General features: G+C 43.9%; 1 protein-coding gene across 2 annotated transcripts in view; it reads right to left on the bottom strand.

Moving 5' to 3' along the window:
- Man2a1 (mannosidase alpha class 2A member 1) overlaps positions 1-18,847 on the bottom strand; it is a 173,887-nt gene that overhangs the window by 147,967 nt on the left and 7,073 nt on the right. For both annotated transcript variants that reach the window (XM_059278209.1, XM_059278211.1), the window contains exon 2: positions 750-1,001. In XM_059278209.1, coding sequence (XP_059134192.1) covers positions 750-1,001 — 252 coding nt within the window. The remainder of the gene's footprint in view (positions 1-749; positions 1,002-18,847) is intronic.

The raw sequence follows: 18,847 nt of genomic DNA, 5'->3' as shown, positions 1-18,847 counted from the left end.
CAATATAAGTCTCTGTGTGTTTACTTGGTTGGGTCTGAGCGGCTGTGGGACTGGCGGGTGACAGAGATTTGTCCTGACTGTGGGCCAGGCAGGAAAACCTCTAGCTACACACCTGGTCCAAGGCACAAGGTTTAACATGGCCTCCTCTGCTAACTTGCATTTAATTATCAACTTTATCTAAGTTATCCGTGGTATTATCAAACCAACACATAATTAATACAAAAATACAAAATAAAGATACAATGAAGGCCAAAACACTCTGTGTTTCCATGACAAACTTCCAGAGTGCATCTCAAGTCAAAAGACCACATTGTGAGTGCTTGTAGCCATGTGTGGAGGGCACTCCCCGTAGTGGAAAGCACAGCTCTAGAATATTCCTTGCCCTACCATAGGATCTTACCTCCAAATATCTACTCTGGTGTTGTGCAGAGCAACAAGGGAATACACTTGTTTTCTCCAAAAGAAGGTAAAAATATCACTTAGGCAAAACAAAACCTCTAAAGATTTTCCCACCTCTCCGGAAGATAAAGACGGTAAAGCAGGAAAAATGGCAATGCTCAGAAGAAAATCAGAATCACGGGAGTAGTGAGTGATATCACTAACAAAGAAAAATCGTGGTGAGAAAAGGGAAGTCACGGCAACAGCAGAAACTGGAGCCCGGAGCTCAGAAACGTACAGAATACGAACAGACCCAAGAGCAAATCTGAAGCCAAGCGAAAGGGCGGCTGGTACCAGCCACTCTCCACTACCTGCACATCCCGACGCTGACTTGCGCTCTGCGAGGCAAACAGACAGTCTTTGGGGTCAACCTGCAGGGCGGACTGTGAGGACAGGAGGTGTGCCGAGCCTTGGCTGCCATTGTCCGGGGAACCTTTCGGACCGTCCTCCACAGACTCGCTCAGGTTGATGACCGAGTCTCTGATATTTGAGATGATCTCGTTGTTTTCCGCCAGCAAACGCTCCAGATGGTCTATCTTCTCTTGCAATATCGAAAGCTGGCCCTGGAATCAAAGGAAGGGGGAAGCCATATGAACCACGACTGTGGCACCGCTAAGGCGCACAGAGGGCAGCCACCCACCCTCCCCACTTGTCTGTGCGGCTTCCCAAAGCACAACAGAGGGGCAGCTGCGACTGAAATGCCATTCTGTGGCATAAAACCTTTCCATGGCCGCCATCTTTATCTACTCATGTTTTTTTTTTTTTCCCTCAAACTCACAGAGATCCACCTGAACTCACAGAGATCCACCTGCCTCTGCCTCCCGAGTGCTGGGATTAAAGGCGTGCGCCGCCGCCGCCGCCGCCACCACCACCACCACCACGACCACCCCCACCCCCCCCCCCACCCCCCCGGCTCCTAATCATGTTTTTTTAAAGTACAAGAGAATAACCAAGATATTTGAGGATTGTTTCCTATTCCCCCCAAATCCAGGCCTAAATGGTCTGTGGGTCTCCAGAATCACTAATGCTGACACATGTTATATTCCAGAGAGAGATTTTAAATTTAAGCAAAATAGACTGCAGTTAATTTGCCAGGTCAAAAAAAAAAACCACAGAAACTGAACAAAAATACTCCACCTCAGCCTGTTAACAAATACTGGACAATCCAAAGAAAAATCAATTCATCAACTCTAACTGCCATAGACACAAGCATGCCCTAATGCGTCATTGGGAGTGCTTTTATTTCTCTGTGTGACATTCAGGGCATGTTGTCGTTGTTAATTGATCCCCACATTTAGAGGTTTGACATCCTAATAACCTTGTTTTACAGAACACTGCAGCAGGAAGAACCATCTCTGACTTGTTCAACCCTGTGTGCTCAGTTCCAAGTATAGGAAAGATATGCATGCACTTGTCACATTTCTGAACAGCAGTTCTGAACTGAAAGCCCAGGGTTGGGCACAATGCCCACAGTGGGACGACAAAAATACTTAAGATATATACTGATGACTTTGAATATATAAGATGACAGTGTAAGCAACACACACACACACACACACACACACACATACAGACATAAACACATACACACACACCAACACACATATGCACATGCCTGCATACCAGGTCCCTAAAAGCTCATCTTAGAGTTTAAAAAAATAATTATCACCAGGAGGTGGTGGCACACACCTTTAATCCTAGCACTCGGGAGGCAGAGGAGGCGGATCTCTGTGAGTTCGAGGCCAGCCTGGTCTACAGAGGGAGATCCAGGAAAGGTGCAAAGCTACACAGAGAAACCTTGTCTTGGAAAAAAACAGAAAAAAGAAAAAAGAAAAAAAATTATCTGCATGGTGAACAATTAACTTCCATTATGAGGAAGGCAAAAAGGAAAAAAAAAAAAAAAGGGGGGGGGGGGACCAAACACCTAAGTGTTCAAAAGTAGATCATCACAGGGTAGATCCAATCATGGATTAGACTTTAGCCACTAAAAATTGAAAAAGAAAAAACACTTCTTAATTTTAATTTTTATTATGTGCCTGAGTGTTTTGCCTATGTGTGCCAAGTGCTTTTAGAGGCCAGAAGATGGCATCATATCCCCTAGAATTAAAGTTATAGACAGTTGTGACCTGTCATATATGTGCTAGGAATTGAATGCAGGTCCTCTGGAAGAGCAACCAGTGTTCTCAAACACTGGGCCATCTCTTCACCCTAACCAAAAAATTTAAAAAAAAATAAAAAATAATAGAAATATAAGGATGGTTATTTCCAGGAAAGCATCAAAATGTGTTATAAAAAAGCAATAATACCCAGGGTGTGCCACCAAGCTTGGTAAACCAACCCAATCCCCAGGACCCAAATGGCAGAAGGAGAAAATTCAACTCCTGGAACTTGTTCTCTGACTTACACAAGCACACAAATAAATACAGTATTAAAAAAAAAAAGTAGAGAGAGGAGGCAGAGGCAGGGGGATATCTGTGACTTCAAGGTGAGTTTGGTCTACCTACTAAGTTCTAGACCAGCAAGAGCTACAAAGTGAGATCCTGTCTAAAGAAAAAAAGAAAAGAAAAAAGGAATGAAGAGACACTGTACGAAGCTGAGACTTGCAAAGGTGTGACTTTTTTGCCCCAATATGCAGCACATGCAGGAGGAAAAGCTGGTGCACTGGGTGTGGTGTGGCATGCCTCTAGCGCCAGTGTGGGGAAGAAAAGATGCAGAATTATAGTTATCTGATACTATGGGTTTGAACATAGCACGGGAGACTAAAGAACCAAGTCCATTCTGCAAGTCGGAAAGCTATGTGATGTTTCAAATAAGATGAACACTCAGAAGCTATCTACTGTTGTAGCTCCAAGTCCAATCCCAAAAAAAGTAAAAATGCTTAGGAGTCAAATGCATGGCATCTCCGTCCATACCTTCCTAAACATTGTGTGGAGCAAATGAAGACATTTCTTCATGCATTATCACAGTACAACAGACTGGAGCTGCTTCCTCAAATTGCTGTGACTCATCCTGCTGAGCTCCAGGATTGAAAACAATCATCCCTCCAATGGGGCCTTCTCACCACAGAGGTCACAGTCAAGCAAGTTCCCATCCCGTGCAGAATCAGAACTTCAGATTTGCCTCACACAGCTCCCTAAAATGAAGCTTTAGTGTTCTCTCAGAACTTTTAAAGATACTATGTGTGGGTGCCAGATTTTAATATATCCTTCCAGAGCTACCTGTGCTGGGCGATGGAGTCTTGTACATAGCCAAGCTGCCTGGAGCTTAACAAGCACAATGAGAAAGAAAAAGAGCAGCCTTGGGAAAGCTTCTGCTACGAGGCCTTGCTCCCAAACCTGCGTATTACCCAATGTAAACATTACCACAGATGTTTCCGGAAGAGGGAAGCCAACAGACATTACAGAGGACTTTCACTTTCATTGTAACTCTACCGATACAATTAATGACCAGTGCCCAGGATTCGATATTGAATTAAGTACATGCAGAAAAGTATGACCTGAGGCAATATCAGCATTAATGGTCGAATGAAAACCATTTTTAAAGTATATTACGCACTGGAATAAAGTCTCCCTCCAAACAGCCAAAATCCTTAACATATATACCTCATGAGCAAATTCCATCCACATGGCTGAGGGGAGTGGCATGACCTTAAAGGGATGTACTCACAGTGTGCATTAAAGAAATAGAAACGATAGAAAATGTTTCAATTATGCTGACAGGTCAAAGAATACGGATAGCAATATTGAAAATGACAGTTTTCTGTAGGGCAAGAAAATCACTTGTGAGAAAAGCACGCTCTCCTTTGATTTGCTAATCAGTTCTATAGGGAGGCATCGTCAGTGCTGAACTGCCGAGGAGCAGGGAAGAAGGTCATATTTGATTTTCTCTGCTAGTGGGTGAGAGAAAAGCTGAGGGGAAAAAAAATCACACATATCAAAGACACAGGGCAGAGCTCATTCAGAGTCTACAACAAGGTAGACCAGTAGACCAGGATCAGTGCCCATTCGAACCTATGAACAAAATCATGACTGCACCCACGGCTGAATCGGAACATACTAAGTCATGATCTGCCCCAGGGAGGACACCAGCTGCTGGAGACTGGTTATTGTGACCGCTCAAGCACAGCTGATTGGACGCCTTCTTCCTTCAGTTACATCTGGAAAAATAGCTCTTTCTCTCTACCACCCCAAAGAGCTCATATTCAGAGGCCACGGCCCTGCTGACTTCCATCTCTGTCAGCTGCTCAGAGGTTTCCTCTCGGTGCTGCTGCATCAACTCCCCTTCCAAAGCAACCCATTCCCAGTGGGGCAGATGTCCTCCAACACCAAGTTACATGTACACGAAACAGCCAGTCCCATATGACTATGGTACAACATAGTCCAATTTTTGAACTTTAAATTAATTTATTTTTATGTGTATGGGTTTTTTTTTTGGACTGAGTGTATGTCTCTGCACCACACGTGTGTAATGCCCCAGGAGGGTGGAAGAGGGGTATCAGATCCCCTGGAACTGGAGGTATAGACAGTTGAGTCACCATGTGGGTTCTGGGAAAAGAACCTAGGTCCTCTAGAAGAACAGCCAGTGCACTTAACTGATGAGCTGTCTGTCCAGTCCCACTAACCTACCTTTTTAAAAGTCAGCCACACCCCTATGCTTCCCTTAACTATCAGAGATGGCTGACTGGGATGTCATCAAGCTAGACTGCAGGATCTTGAAAAGGGATAAAGTACAACCATCATCAGTGCTGGGCCCCTTGCTTCTGCTAATCAGTGCTGGGCTCCCTCGCTTCTTCTGTTTAAAGGAGAAATCCAGGCAACGAAGCTCTGAATAGCATTGGTCCTAGAGGGCATTTCTAGAGAACCTTGGGCCAGTGGACTGAGTAGGGAAGATCTGATCTCAAATGGACCAGCATCATCTGTCACCAAGGGCTTGTTTGGGGCAAAAATGCAGTCTGGCCACATTCTTGCTTTGCCTTCTAGACAACTCCAGGTTCTTCGGGCCTCTTATCTCGACTCTCTGCCACAGAATCCAAGCTCTCGGCCTGAGTGTGACACCAAGAACTTCCCAGGACCAGGGCCTGTGGACTTGGAGGGAGCCAGAAAATAAGATTTTCTGTGGCTCTGTCATCTGCAGACAGCTCCGGCTTCATGAACACGTGGAGACTATCAAGGCCTGTGCTCATCTGCTCCTTTTGCCTTACTATCCTCAGCTCACTTACAGGTCCATTGCATCAGTTCCTCTCCATCTCACTAAACTGGCCACATAAATTCCCCAGGTGCACATACTTCCAGCCTTTTGCAAAGCATGCTGGGATCTCATCCTCCCCAGGAGCACACACACAGCCGAGCACCCTTCATCCTGGAAACTGCCGTCACTAATTTGATTTGCGGTACAGTGTGCCCTTGGCTCTCTTCCTGTGGCCTACTAATCAGTGTCCTTTGCTGGCTCCTCTCTCTGACCTCCAAATGTCAGCCTCCAGGTTAGCTCCTGAGCCTGTTACCTCTCCACACTGTATGATCTCATCCACTCCGTGACTTAAATGCCACGTTGTGTTCATGCCTCCAGAATTTACATATTCTGCTGAAACCTCTGAAATGCGGGTCCAGATATTCAAGTGCCTACTGATTCCTTGATTTAATATCAACCTTACATGCTGAACACACCCTACTCCCAAAGCCACTGCCATCCTTACGTCTTCAGGAAAGCGGCTCTGGTCTCCTCAGTAAGCGCCTTCAAAATGTTGGCATCCCAATTCCTCCAAATTCCTCACAATGTTCCACACCCAATTTATCTTGCAATCCTTTTCCTTCCTACCTCCAAAATACCTGTTGAAACAAACCTCTCTCCCTTTAGCCTCCGAACACTCTGCCTGCAAGGCACCAACAATTTTCCGAATCGGCTCTGTCTCCCTATGTGCATGTTTACATATCCGTGCCTTGCCCAGATACTGTACCTGACGTGATACCCACTGCTCCTTTCTTGTCTCATTGGAACAAAATTAAGACACCTGTATTCATCACAGTCAAAACACACAGGGATGCAGCACTTCCTCCCAACTAAGCTTTTCCCTAACTGTCACCAAGCGCCAAGCCAGCTCCTTCGATTCTCAGTACCTTCAGGCATATGTTTTCTTTGTACAATGCTTCAACTCTCTCCCTAGAAGACGTCTATACATAGCCTTCACTGCCATTCTAGCTGAAATAGCTTCTGTACATTATTTTTTCTCAAACTTCACTCTCGTTTTCTCCACAGCATTATCACAATGACCCGGGGTACTCACGCATGGCACCCCTCTGTTCCCACTAAGTGGGCAGCTGTTCTGCTCCCCAGGCTTGATGCCTGGCACAATGCCCGACTCACAGGAGCATCTCAATTATGCATTACAAGAGAAAGACCAAGGAAGGTACCAAAGGCTCTTGCCCATCGTGTTCTAGGACAACCAAGTAGTTGGCATATAATCCATCAACCTTCCCCAAAAAATACAAAACATTCATAATCCATTATGGAAAAAAATTTAATCTCCATGGTATCAAAAGATAAATTAAAAAATAAGAAAGAGTAAAAATGTCAGGATGGAGAAATGGTTCAACAATTAAGAATACATGCTGTTCTTCCAGAGAACCGGGGTTCAATTCCCAGCACCCACACCAGGCAGCTCACCACTGTCTGTAATTCCAGCTCCAAGGGGAATCCAATACCTCTGGCCTCTGTGGGTATCTGCATTCACATGCATGCACACACATATATACACACACACTTGAAAATAATAAAACATTTTGTAAAGAAATGGAAAAGTCTACACTAATAGAGTGGTCTTTATGATCCATTTGAAAGTAAGTCTGACACCTAGGGTTGGCCACAGGTTGACAATCATGACCCCATGAGCAGGGCAGTATATGTGGCCCCCTTCTAAGGGCCATGATTCTGGGTCTGTACAGCTCAACCACAAGTCTTCGGCATTTACAACTGTAGCAGCTAGCTGTCACATGCTGTGGAGAATGCAAAAGAAGGCTAAGGGGAATCTATCACCAAGCTTTGTCCCATCTTGGTGATAGATTGTGCACTTAAGTCAAGTTTCTAATTAGGACAATTTTAGAAGAAATGATTGCATGTCATATATAACCATCAAAGGCAACAAAGCCTCACCCTAATGTGATGATCTGAACTCCCTGATCAGTTCCATACTTTGTTTTTACCTCTTTCTTTTCGAATGATGTTAGAATCCCTGATCAGTTCCATCCTTTGCTTTTACCACTTTTTCTAATAATGTTGGAATCCACGTATCACTTCACTGCATCAAGACCTTCTGATCGGGTATGAAGAGATAGCTCAGCACTAAAAGAGTACCTACTGCTGTGCCAGCAGACCAGAGTTCAGCTCCCAGCACCCACATCCTGAAACTCCAGGGGATCTATTCCAGTCTCCATGAGTCTGTCACTGAATGTGCCCAGAACGTAACACCAAATAATGGTTAATCTTTTTCTAAACACTTTCTCATCAGGTTAAAGAAAAACAGTGAAGCAAGCTGGCCACATTCAATCATGTGTTCCAATCTTATCACTTGCTATCTGAGTGACCCTGAGGCGGGAACACAGCGAACTCACAGGTGCTAACTCCCATTGCTTGAAACAATTATGTCAAGACTTCAAACAGGAGGAGCCACCAAGCACTCCAGAAGGTGTGATTATAACCACTGTATGGTTTTAAAATATCACTCTAAAGGATACATGAGATGCCTGCAAAAATAGTATGCATCCTGATTACAGAGAGCTAAAGTGATATGAGAACCCTAGGGTCACTATCTACTGGCAATGAAACCCTCAACAAGTTACATAACTCCTCGTGCCTTACCTTCCCCACCTATAAAATGGGGGCAGTGGATAATACCTAAACCAAGAGAGATGTTGAAGATTAGCTAATAGATGCATAATAAATTTAAATTGTGCTTGCTAAGGTCAATAGAAAAATGCTTACTCAAAGATGTCCGTGTCCCAGTTCCAGAAGCTAGAATAGGCTACATATATGGCGAAAGGAGCTTTGCTGATAAAAATTTAAGATGCTGAGATTATCCTAAAATATCCAGAGAGGGCTCTTAAGAGCACAGGATCCTCAAAGGTAAAAAGAGCAAAGCCCACAAAGGAAACAAGAGAACAGAAGAGGGTAGAATGATGCTCCCACGAGATCCCAGCCTGGAGCACAGATTGTTCAACTTCTAGAAGCTGGAGAAGACACGAAACAGATTCTTCCCCAGAGCCCCAGAAGGCAATGCAGCCCTGTGCCCTCTGAGCCCTGCCCTGCCTGTTTCACACTGCTGACCTCCTGAACGACTGGATACATTTTCCTGGTTTGTTTACAGGTACAGCAGCACAGGACTCCACAAGAGTAAGTCTCACTCTACACTTGTAGTCTGTGAGAGACAGTCTGTCCACATTCCCAGCAGAACTGGAGAGCCTCAGCCCTTTGCAGGAAACAAAGATCTGCAGCAGTCTGTCCCCAGGGCACAGCTCGGTCAGACAGTCCACATGTGCCTCTGCTCCAGGAGATGAGGAAATACTGAGTCAGCCTTTATTAGTAAAAATAATTTCCAGAGGGCCTGGAGAGAGAGATCAACAGCTAAGAGTGCTTACTGCTCATACAGAGGACCTGGATCCAGTTCCCAGTTCCCAATACCCACACCGTGCCTCAGAACTGCCTAGAATTCCAGTTCCATGGGATCTATCGCCCTCTTCTGGCCTCTTCAGGCTCCTGCACACACATGATGCACATAAACTCACACAGGCACATATACATAAAAATAATAAATATTTTAATTAATTTCCAAGAAAAGAAGCATCAATGTAGTCATCTCGAACACTGTTTCAAAGCTGAGGAATTTAATGTGTATTCAAGCTCTGAAGGGGGAAGTACTGTTCAGAGGAGACCTCAGTTTGCCCAAGAAAAGCCATGTGGCTTAGACCAGTACAAGTAGAGGAACAGGAAAGAATGTGACAGGAAGGAGGTCAAACAATGAGAACAACAAAGGAATAAAATTAGTCTCTTGATGTTTTACTGGGGCAACTGGGTATATGACAGTGTCGCTGAAGAAAAATGGGATGCTGAAAGAGGAGAAAACGGAGGGGAAACTGATGTATCCTGCAGCTAGCAGATCTCTGGATGGTGGTATCAGTGTGTATGCAAGCCTGGAGCTGAGAAGAGAAGTCGAGGATGAATACATAAGCAGCCAGTATAAACAGGGATTTCAAGCACCGAGAACAAGTGGGATTGCCTGGAGAGCACGTACAGACCCACTTTTTATAACAGGAAATGGCTTACCGGGCAGTTCTCACACATCCTCAATTAAGAACCACTGCATTCAAGCTAAATATAGGAACCACAACTTGGTTCAGGAGGGTCTTTCTTCCCCCACACCACCGGTGTCATGGTTACTGAGCAGTATCTAGCCAGTCCTCAGCACTATTCTACCTATCCCAAAAAACACTTCAAGTCAATCAGATCTCAGGTACTTCACAGGGTTTTATAACATGACAAGTAACCCTTCTAATGCCCACTTGACCCCTGAAGACATATAGTGCTGAGGCCAAAGAGAGAAAGAGTGACCTGGCCTGTGGTCACAGTCAACAAGTCACAGACCACTGCTACAAGAGTTTCCTAATAGTATTTTTTTTTTCCAGATCTGGAGCTTAATACACCTGGATTTCTTCCAGGGAACGGACTGTCTTTGTGCAGGTATTTGTTTGTCCAGAGAAGTGAGTGACATCACCATGTGACCATAAGTGTCCAGTTATATAGTGTCCTCCCAAAACTCAGTCACTATTCATAAATCTCCCACTTGCCTAGGTAAGACTGTAACAGAAGCCACTCCCATACAGGTAGAAGACAAGAGTGCCAAGTGACTGCAGAGGCCAGCCAAGGCTCCTGGCATGTCCTGGCTGGGTACTCAGGGGCCTTGTGACTGTACCTGGGCACCACTTGGCAGCTGCTAGTCCCTTGGCAGGATCTGAACCCTGAGCAGAAATAACAGCATGTTACCTTATCATCACTCTCCTCTCAAGCGGAGGCGGGGCCTCCAGATGCTGGCACTTCCTACAGGCACAGGCCAGAACACTGCTTCCCACCTCAGCCCTGTCAGTTCCCACGTGTATGTTCAGATGAAGGCCATGTGACCTCAGCTGCACGTGCCCAGCAAAGCCGCAGGAAACCACCTCCTCTTCACTGAGGCAACATTTTAAGTACCACATTACAATAGAAAGTAACATTTTGCAAGACAAATCATCTTTTTAAAACAATCACTGAAGGAAGTAGGACAAATATCTGGATTATAAAATATTTTTTAAATGCAGTTTTACTACTCACAAATCCACTAAAATAACTACAATTAAGTAGCACTGTACAAATTAAGTACTGGCCAATAGAATTCTTTCCTCAATTCGGCACTTTCAACTCTGTTCTACAGATATGACTTCCCTCCCTCCCCTCCTCTTCGGCCCCCCCAAAAATGTTAATGAACCATATTACTAATGTTTCTCTCATGACTTACTTTCAACACACGTACATTCTTTTTAAAAGTTTTTTTAATTTATTTTTATTGTAGCTATTTGTTGGGAGGACACACACATGACAGAGCACAACTGTAAAAGTCACAGGACGACCTGCAGGAGTTGGTTCTCAGTTTCCATCACGTAGGACTCAGGAATCAAACGCTACTTTTCAGGCTTGGGAGCAAGCATCTTTACCCACTGAGACAGCCCTGATAGGTTTATACTTTTTGTTGTTGTTGTTTTTGTTTTGTTTTTTCAAGACAGGTTTTCTCTGTGTTGTTTTGGTGCCTGTCCTGGATCTTGCTCTGTAGACCAGGCTGGCCTCGAACTCACAGAGATCCACCTGGCTCTACCTCCCGAGTGCTGGGATTAAAGGCGTGCGCCGCCGCCGCCGCCGCCGCCGCCGCCGCCGCCGCCGCCGCCGCCGCCACCACCAGGCTATATTCTTATACTTAGCATTCTGAGGTCATCTTTGAAGAGTGGATCGACTCCTCAAGTAAGAAGTTGCCTGAAGCCAGGCCGTGGTGGCGCACGCCTTTAATCCCAGCACTCGGGAGGCAGAGGCAGGCGGATCTCTGTGAGTTAGAGGCCAGCCTGGGCTACCAAGTGAGTCCCAGGAAAGGCGCAAAGCTACACAGGGAAACCCTGTCTCGAAAAACCAAAAAAAAAAAAAAAAAAAAAAGAAGAAGAAGTTGCCTGAACGCTCACATGGTACACCCTAGGCGGCAACAGTTCTCAAAAATACAGCTCTGTTGGTGGGTACCACACCATCAAGTATAGCTGGTCTATTCTGGTCTCTGACATCTATGCCATCTGCCTATCTCTTTATCCACAAGGTAATTACAATGTGTTTATACTGAACTCACTCTCCAAAGATGAAGGGCCTACACTGTATCTTAGAATCTGCTGGTGAAAGTTCTGTCAACATGGCAACTTTGAAAAAACACAAATTTCAGTGCAAAAAGAGAATGAATGTCTGTAATGGGAAATGCCAATCAACCTAAACAGTGTTATTCTATTAAAATAAATGCAATTGACATGCCTGAGATCATTTCTCATTCAGAAATGGCTTGGGAAAGCCTTTGAAAATGGGGTTGTATTAAGTGAATTATCAATCTCCCCTACAATCTTATTTATAGGAATCACTCCCTGAATAGGTCCCTTTTAGTCTTTACTAACAGAAACCAGATAGTTAGACGAGCTCCATCTCCAGTCATATCAACTCTGAATTTCCTGAGCATCAAAGATCCTCAAGTGTTACAGCATTTCTCCTAATTCCTTATTATAGAAACAATAAGCTGAGTCAAATAACTGGCCATGTGCAAAATGAGACAGCGAGAAACAGCAAGGCATAACACACCATGAACGTTAGCATAACAAGTCATGAATGCCATGGTGGGCTGGACAGTAGCACCACGGCTATGAACATGTCTGCTCACACACAGGACCCAAGTTCAGTTCCCAGCACCACACAATCATGTAACTCCAGCTCCAGGGCATCTGACTCTCTCTTCTCCATTCTGTGAGGACCTAAACTCAAACATACACACACACACACACACACACACACACACACACACACACACACACACAAGCACACACGGGGGGGGGGGGCACAAACATATGTAATTAAAAATAAGATAAATCGTTTTTTAAAAGAACACAATAGTAACAAGTTTCTGAGAATACCATCAGCTGTAAAGACACATTAAAGATATGAGTTTCACATCTTAATTTTTCCAGTAGTTATTAGTTAGATTTTCTTACCCTAAAAGTCTCAAGAAATAGTTTGCACTTCAAGTCTTGGAACTCTTTGGCCCTGCAAGTTTTCAAGAGATGGCCCTGGGCCAAAAGCAATCCTTAGCTCTTAGCATGTGGGTCAGCCAAACAAGAGTGGCTCTCTGTCAAGCACAGGCCGTTTGGAGGATCTTTTCAGCAAGACAACTGCCCTCCACACCAACCTTGAGCTACGAACCATCTGGCTGGCGTCACTGCCTTCTGACTCCCTATGAATCTCTCTCTCTTCATCCTCATCTCCCCCAACCATACACACTCAATAGTCCACGTTCTGTCTTACAACCTAGGAAAACTAATCATAATAACTCAGAAAAGCAATAACTTGGTCCCATCAAGGGTAATACAGATGAGAAGGATCTTTGTAGGTCTCCTGGTGAGAAGCATCTCTGAAATGCTTCCTCCTGATGTCATCTTGTCACAGGTATGTTCATTCATGTGCTAGTTTCTCACAAACTGAACACAAGCTACTGTAGTTTATTAACATCTGCTGCATGATAGTCTCCATGTGAGCAGTTCAGATCTTGGCTATAAGAAATGTCCTTGGCTCAGGGCTCTCCTAACCAGGCACGGTCCCAGAGTGAGCTCATTCTCCCTCAGCGCTGATGGCTCCTCAGTCGGCATCTCTTTCCTTGATCTCTCAGCCCACTTGGCTATTTCCATTAATGTCCACTCCATCATAAACAAAGCTGAACTTGGCTTCACAAACTTGGCTTGTCCTTGCACGCAGTATAAATTGTCTCCAATACCCCAAAAGGAAAAAGTCAAGGGAAAACACGTGACTCGAACCACACTTCACTGCCTTTTACCCGTCCGCTAGCAAGTCTTAGTGTCCCCCTCACAGAAATGTCTGTATATTTTTTCTCCTTTTTGATTGTAGCCAATTCAATACTGGAACAAAGATTTACTGCCTTATGTCTGTTACATTACCTCACGCAGATTCTCAGCTGCCTTCCTGTTTCTGAGTCTTCCTACACACTGCTACCAGAATAATCTAGATTGAATATTCTCTTCGCTCCCTTCCAGGTCTAAAATTTTCTACAAAATGAATTCTCTAATACTGCTTTTCTCTCCAGCAGCTGCCTGATACACGGAGTAACTCTAAGAAGATTGCCACATCCCAACTCCCAACTCTAGCCTGACTCCAGACGACTCATTGTTTCATTACAAACTACTCTGTTTGTTTTGTTCCATTTCTTCGTTTGTTTGTTTGTGTCTTTGTTTCTGAGACAGGGTCTCTCTGTGCAGCCCTGGCTGTCCTGCAACTCACTGTATAGCCCAGGCTGGCCTTGCACTCACAGAACCTGCCTGCCTTTGATTCTGGAGTGCTGGCATTAAAGGTGTGCACTACCACACCTGGCTCCAGACTACCCTTTAAAGCACCCAAAGACTTATCTAGACAAGTCACTCTCCTCAGCCCTTGTCAAATGCCCAAGTTCAGGACTGCAGGGCTAGCAAAGTGCTATATTTCACACTAGCAAGGATCCTACCCCCTGCCAAGGCCAACTGCAAATACTCAACTTCTTCCTCTTCTTGAGTCCAGCAAACTAGGCCATCATCAGAACATGGCAGCTGTGGTTCTGAGTTCCCTTTGAAGTCTATGCCCTGAACGATAAAAACATGGACAACTGCAGGCACATCCGATCTACAGTCCAACAACCTACACAGATCCCGGGACAGCTAGAGTATAAATGAAGCCCACCAACATTTGTAGATGTCTACACCATGTCCCGATGTCAAACGGTTGGAGAGTTCAAGGCTACTGTTTTGTTCTTCACTTCTGTATCCCCAGAATGTGCAACAGTATTTAGGGGACATAACCTGGGCGTTGTCTATTTCCATACACTGGTAAAGTTTAGCATTTCTTGAATACTTAACATGTGCCCAATATCATCCTAATCTCATTAACTCCTAATGAAAACGTGAATGGCTCTTAGCTATCTGTTCCACATACAATACTTATATTTCCCAAAATAACCTAAGAAGCACTTTCTAAGTGAGAAGCATATCTAGTATGCCCATCAAAACCTCTGTAAGATCTATCATTCAGCAAAGTTCAAAAACCGGTGCTTGTAACGGCGCATCAGAAAAGCCGTTGAATCAAGGCTTAGGACACATGTATGTCCAGTTAAATATTGGTGATGAGTGGGCACACTGACGAGGTCTAACCACCCAGTGCCCATAATGTGAAAAATCAAAGACTACACTAACCAGCCTAAGGACCCTTTCCACTCTCAAATTCTATGCCTATTCTCTTATGCATGACTTCTCTGGGAGGCTAATGACTGTTGAAAAGAACGTTTTACTCTGAAACAGCAAATTGTAGACTTTTTTCCCCCTAAGACAGACAATGATGCTAAGGATGATCCAGTCTTGAGCTTTCTTGAGTGCTCCACGGTCACAAGTTCCTACCCTCCAGAGAAAATGTAACCACAAGGCTCCCACCCATAAATTCAATGTCTAGAGCACAAAAGAACCTCAGAGGTTTAACCACTCCATGCTGGCATGTCAGCTGGCGCTGTCATTAGTTCAAGTCTTGTTTAGGCAGCCATATTGCTGAGATTTCAAGGGTGCGGCTTCCCTGTCATGTCTAAAGGATACAGTCTCTCAACATATATCCTGGTCCTCTGTCTCTTACAATCTTTTCACACCTTCTTCTACAATGTTCCCTGAGCCTTAGGTGTAGGCGTTGCCGAGCTTTAAGTACATCAACCCTATGTTCTCTGCATTCTGACCAGCTGGGGCTTTCTGTAATGGTCGCCGTCTGCTGCAAAAAGAAACTTCGGTGATGAAAGGGGAGAGCTACAGGTATCTGTGGATGGAAGACATACATACAAGCTACACTAAACAGACCCAGCGCACACACACACACACACACACACACACACACACACACACACACAAATAATTAAAAAGAAAGCAAGTTGGCATGGGAGTGATTAAAGAGGGGAAAATAATGTCATTATATTTTAATTTTAAAAATTGTTTTGAAAAAGAATGTAAACCCCCATTTAATTTTTATGTAAGCATTTTAATGTAAACACAATGTATTTCAATCAAACAAAAGATATTAATAGAAGACCTCAGAGGGAATGATGCAAAGGATGCAGGAACCCAAGTCCTCAGCCCGAAGAGAAGGGGCCCCCCATGGGAACAGAAACCAAGCAGCGCTTACCCTGGAAGAAGTGTGGCAATCTGAGTCAACATGAACTGGGAACAACCACCTGAAAGGGCAAAATTTCTTTCTTTTGATCCCATAAAACCTTAAGTGTCCAAAGTACTGATATGTGCTGAGTTGTAAAGCTACTTTTAACAAAACAATGCAAGAGACAGGATTCAACGATTTCCATTCCACTGTCAGTAATATAAAGGGAAAATACATTAGAAATAGACCTAGAAAAGACAACCTACAAGGAAGCCACAGTCCAGATGTGAACGAGATGAAAACAGCATGGTTCTTAACAGCTGGAACATAGGATATGAGAATCCACTTGCGCAGATGCCAAGTGCAACATATTTAAGAATTAAATATCCCTTCTTTCCCTATGAGGCCAAATTACCAGACACAGTGAACCACACTATGCTATCGATACTTGCAGTGTTTAGTATGTTTAAACATTTTAATGTATTTTGAGTGATAAATAAAAATCATACACATTTATCAAGTAAAACATGTTGCTTTGAGCCGGGCGGTGGTGGCGCACGCCTTTAATCCCAGCACTCGGGAGGCAGAGCCAGGCGGATCTCTGTGAGTTCGAGGCCAGCCTGGTCTCCAAAGCGAGTTCCAGGAAAGGCGCAAAGCTACACAGAGAAACCCTGTCTCGAAAAACCAAAAAAATAAATAAATAAATAAAATGTTGCTTTGAAATGCCTATACATTTTGGAACATGCAATCAAGTTAACAAATGTATTAGTTCTCAAAATGAACACCTCTGTAATAAGAACCCTTGGACTCTCCTCTCAGCAGTTCTGAAGACTACGATACATTGTTATTATCCATAGTTCGCATATTATACAATAAATCTTTCAGCCTTATTCCTGTATTGGAAGTTCTGTATCCTCTGTTTTTAGTTTTCAACCTTTGTAGCCAACAGGCAGAGCATGTAAGATGTGAAGTCCTGGAATGAAATGCAAATGACTTAAGTTATGGGTAAACTGAGCGCTCAAGGAATATGGAGAATGAAAAGAAAAAGAAACAAGTAGAAGATGTTGAAAACACCACCTTCCCCATGTGATAGGTGGGGAGTGTCAAGAGCTCATACCTAATAGTGATAGATCAGGAACACACGCAGATTATATCCTTCCAAGTTATCACAGATATCAAACAGAAGAATTAAGTACCAAAGTAACTTTTATAAGGGCAAGAGAAGAATCCCTCATTTTTATGAAAGGAAACAGTAGGTCAAGATGAAACAATGCTGTTTGTCATAGCGTGTGACTGTAAGGTGAGTTAGAAAGAGAATACTAGCGGAGTGAGGACCCCTCAGAAGCCGGATTGAGAACCACTGAGTTGGCTGACAGAGAGGAAAGATTTCAGTTGTCAATGCACACCTCTCTCTGTGAGTGTGTCGATGCACACCTCTCTGCTTTGAGGGGTTTTGGTTTCTGCTATTATTTCTACGTGTACCTATACCTTCACAAAATAGATCTCTGTCAAGACTGCCAGTTCTCCTAATCCAACATGAAGTGGGTCACTAGAAAGTGACCATAGCATGAGGTCTAGTTCAGAATCTGCTCTTCAGAAAAAAATGATGATGATGATGATGATGATGATGATGATCCTAGACCTGAAAACAAAGTCATCTGAAAAATACACAATGCATACATTGAAAAGGGAAAGAGAATAATGAGAAGACAGCTGGGCAGTGGTGGTGTACGCCTTTAATCCCAGCACTCAGGAGGCAGAGGCAGGAGGATCTCTGTGCGTTCAAGGCCAGCCTGGTCTACAGAGCGAGATCCAGGACAGGCTCCAAAGCTACACAGAGAAACCCTGTCTCGAAAAACCAAAAAAAAAAAAAAAAAGTCAAGCACAGAAATGATTAAATGAGAGCACCACACCCACTTGGTTCCAACCAAGTGTGCTATGACTTAAAGCTGATGGTCCAATCTCCAAAGATACGACTAAGAAGAAAGGTAGACATGAGCTTTAAGAGTGATGAAACAGAAGGGTGTTATTCTTTAGTGAGCAGAACAGTCTAGATCCTAGGCAGTCCTCCCGACCACAGAAAGAACTGTCCTGTCCTGTATAAATAGTTTATGAAAGAGATCCACAAGTGGGACCTGCTTCAGCAGTACCGACTAACCCAAATGTTCAGATTAGAGCGCTGTCCTCTGGCCGTCTAGGGCCTACAGCAGCGAGACACAGCAAAGTCAGGGGCTGCCATCATGAAGGTACAGACTCATCTTGTGTGGTTCATGGTCCAAAACACTCATGCACTGAGCAGTCCTCCAGGGAGAAACTTTCAACTTTTAGGGTCTAGTGGTGCACGCTGTAATCCTAGCTACTCTAGAGGCTAAGACAGGAAGAACACAAGTTCAAGGCCTGCCTGAACTACACAGTGAGTCCTAAACCAGGCTATCCAACGTATTAAGACTTTGTCTCAAAATAAAGAGTAAAAAAAAAAAAAAAGACAAAGGGCTGGGAGATGGGGTGGTGATGGGAAAGTGGTTCAGTAGGAGAATATTTGCCTAGCATGTGTAAGGCCCCGGGCTCAAGCCCTAGAACACCAATAAGTAAATAATTAAATAAATAAACAAACAAATAATTTGAAATTTCAGGTGATATACAGGAAGTAATTAAGTGTATCATGCATGTCTATGCTTTAGCATGGACATTCCCCAAGGATACATGGAAATCTATGAGGCATGTAGATAAACACAAGTTTTAAGATACAAATTTTGATCAGTATTTATTTAACAACCAGCTTGTAAGAATGCTGCTTTCGATGAATCTACTTTTGCTTCAGCATACTGTTTGCCTCCAACAGCAGAGAAGAACAGTTTAAACCCAGAATTACCAAATCCTTTTCTGAAAAGTGTCAGGTAATAAATATGTGAGGTTTTATGGCCCAGAAGGT

The sequence above is a fragment of the Peromyscus eremicus genome, chromosome 13, assembly GCF_949786415.1.
Source record: "Peromyscus eremicus chromosome 13, PerEre_H2_v1, whole genome shotgun sequence".
NCBI lineage: Eukaryota > Metazoa > Chordata > Mammalia > Rodentia > Cricetidae > Peromyscus > Peromyscus eremicus.
The sequence above is the reverse complement of the archived record's forward strand: the minus strand, read 5'-3'. Positions and strand labels throughout refer to the sequence as shown.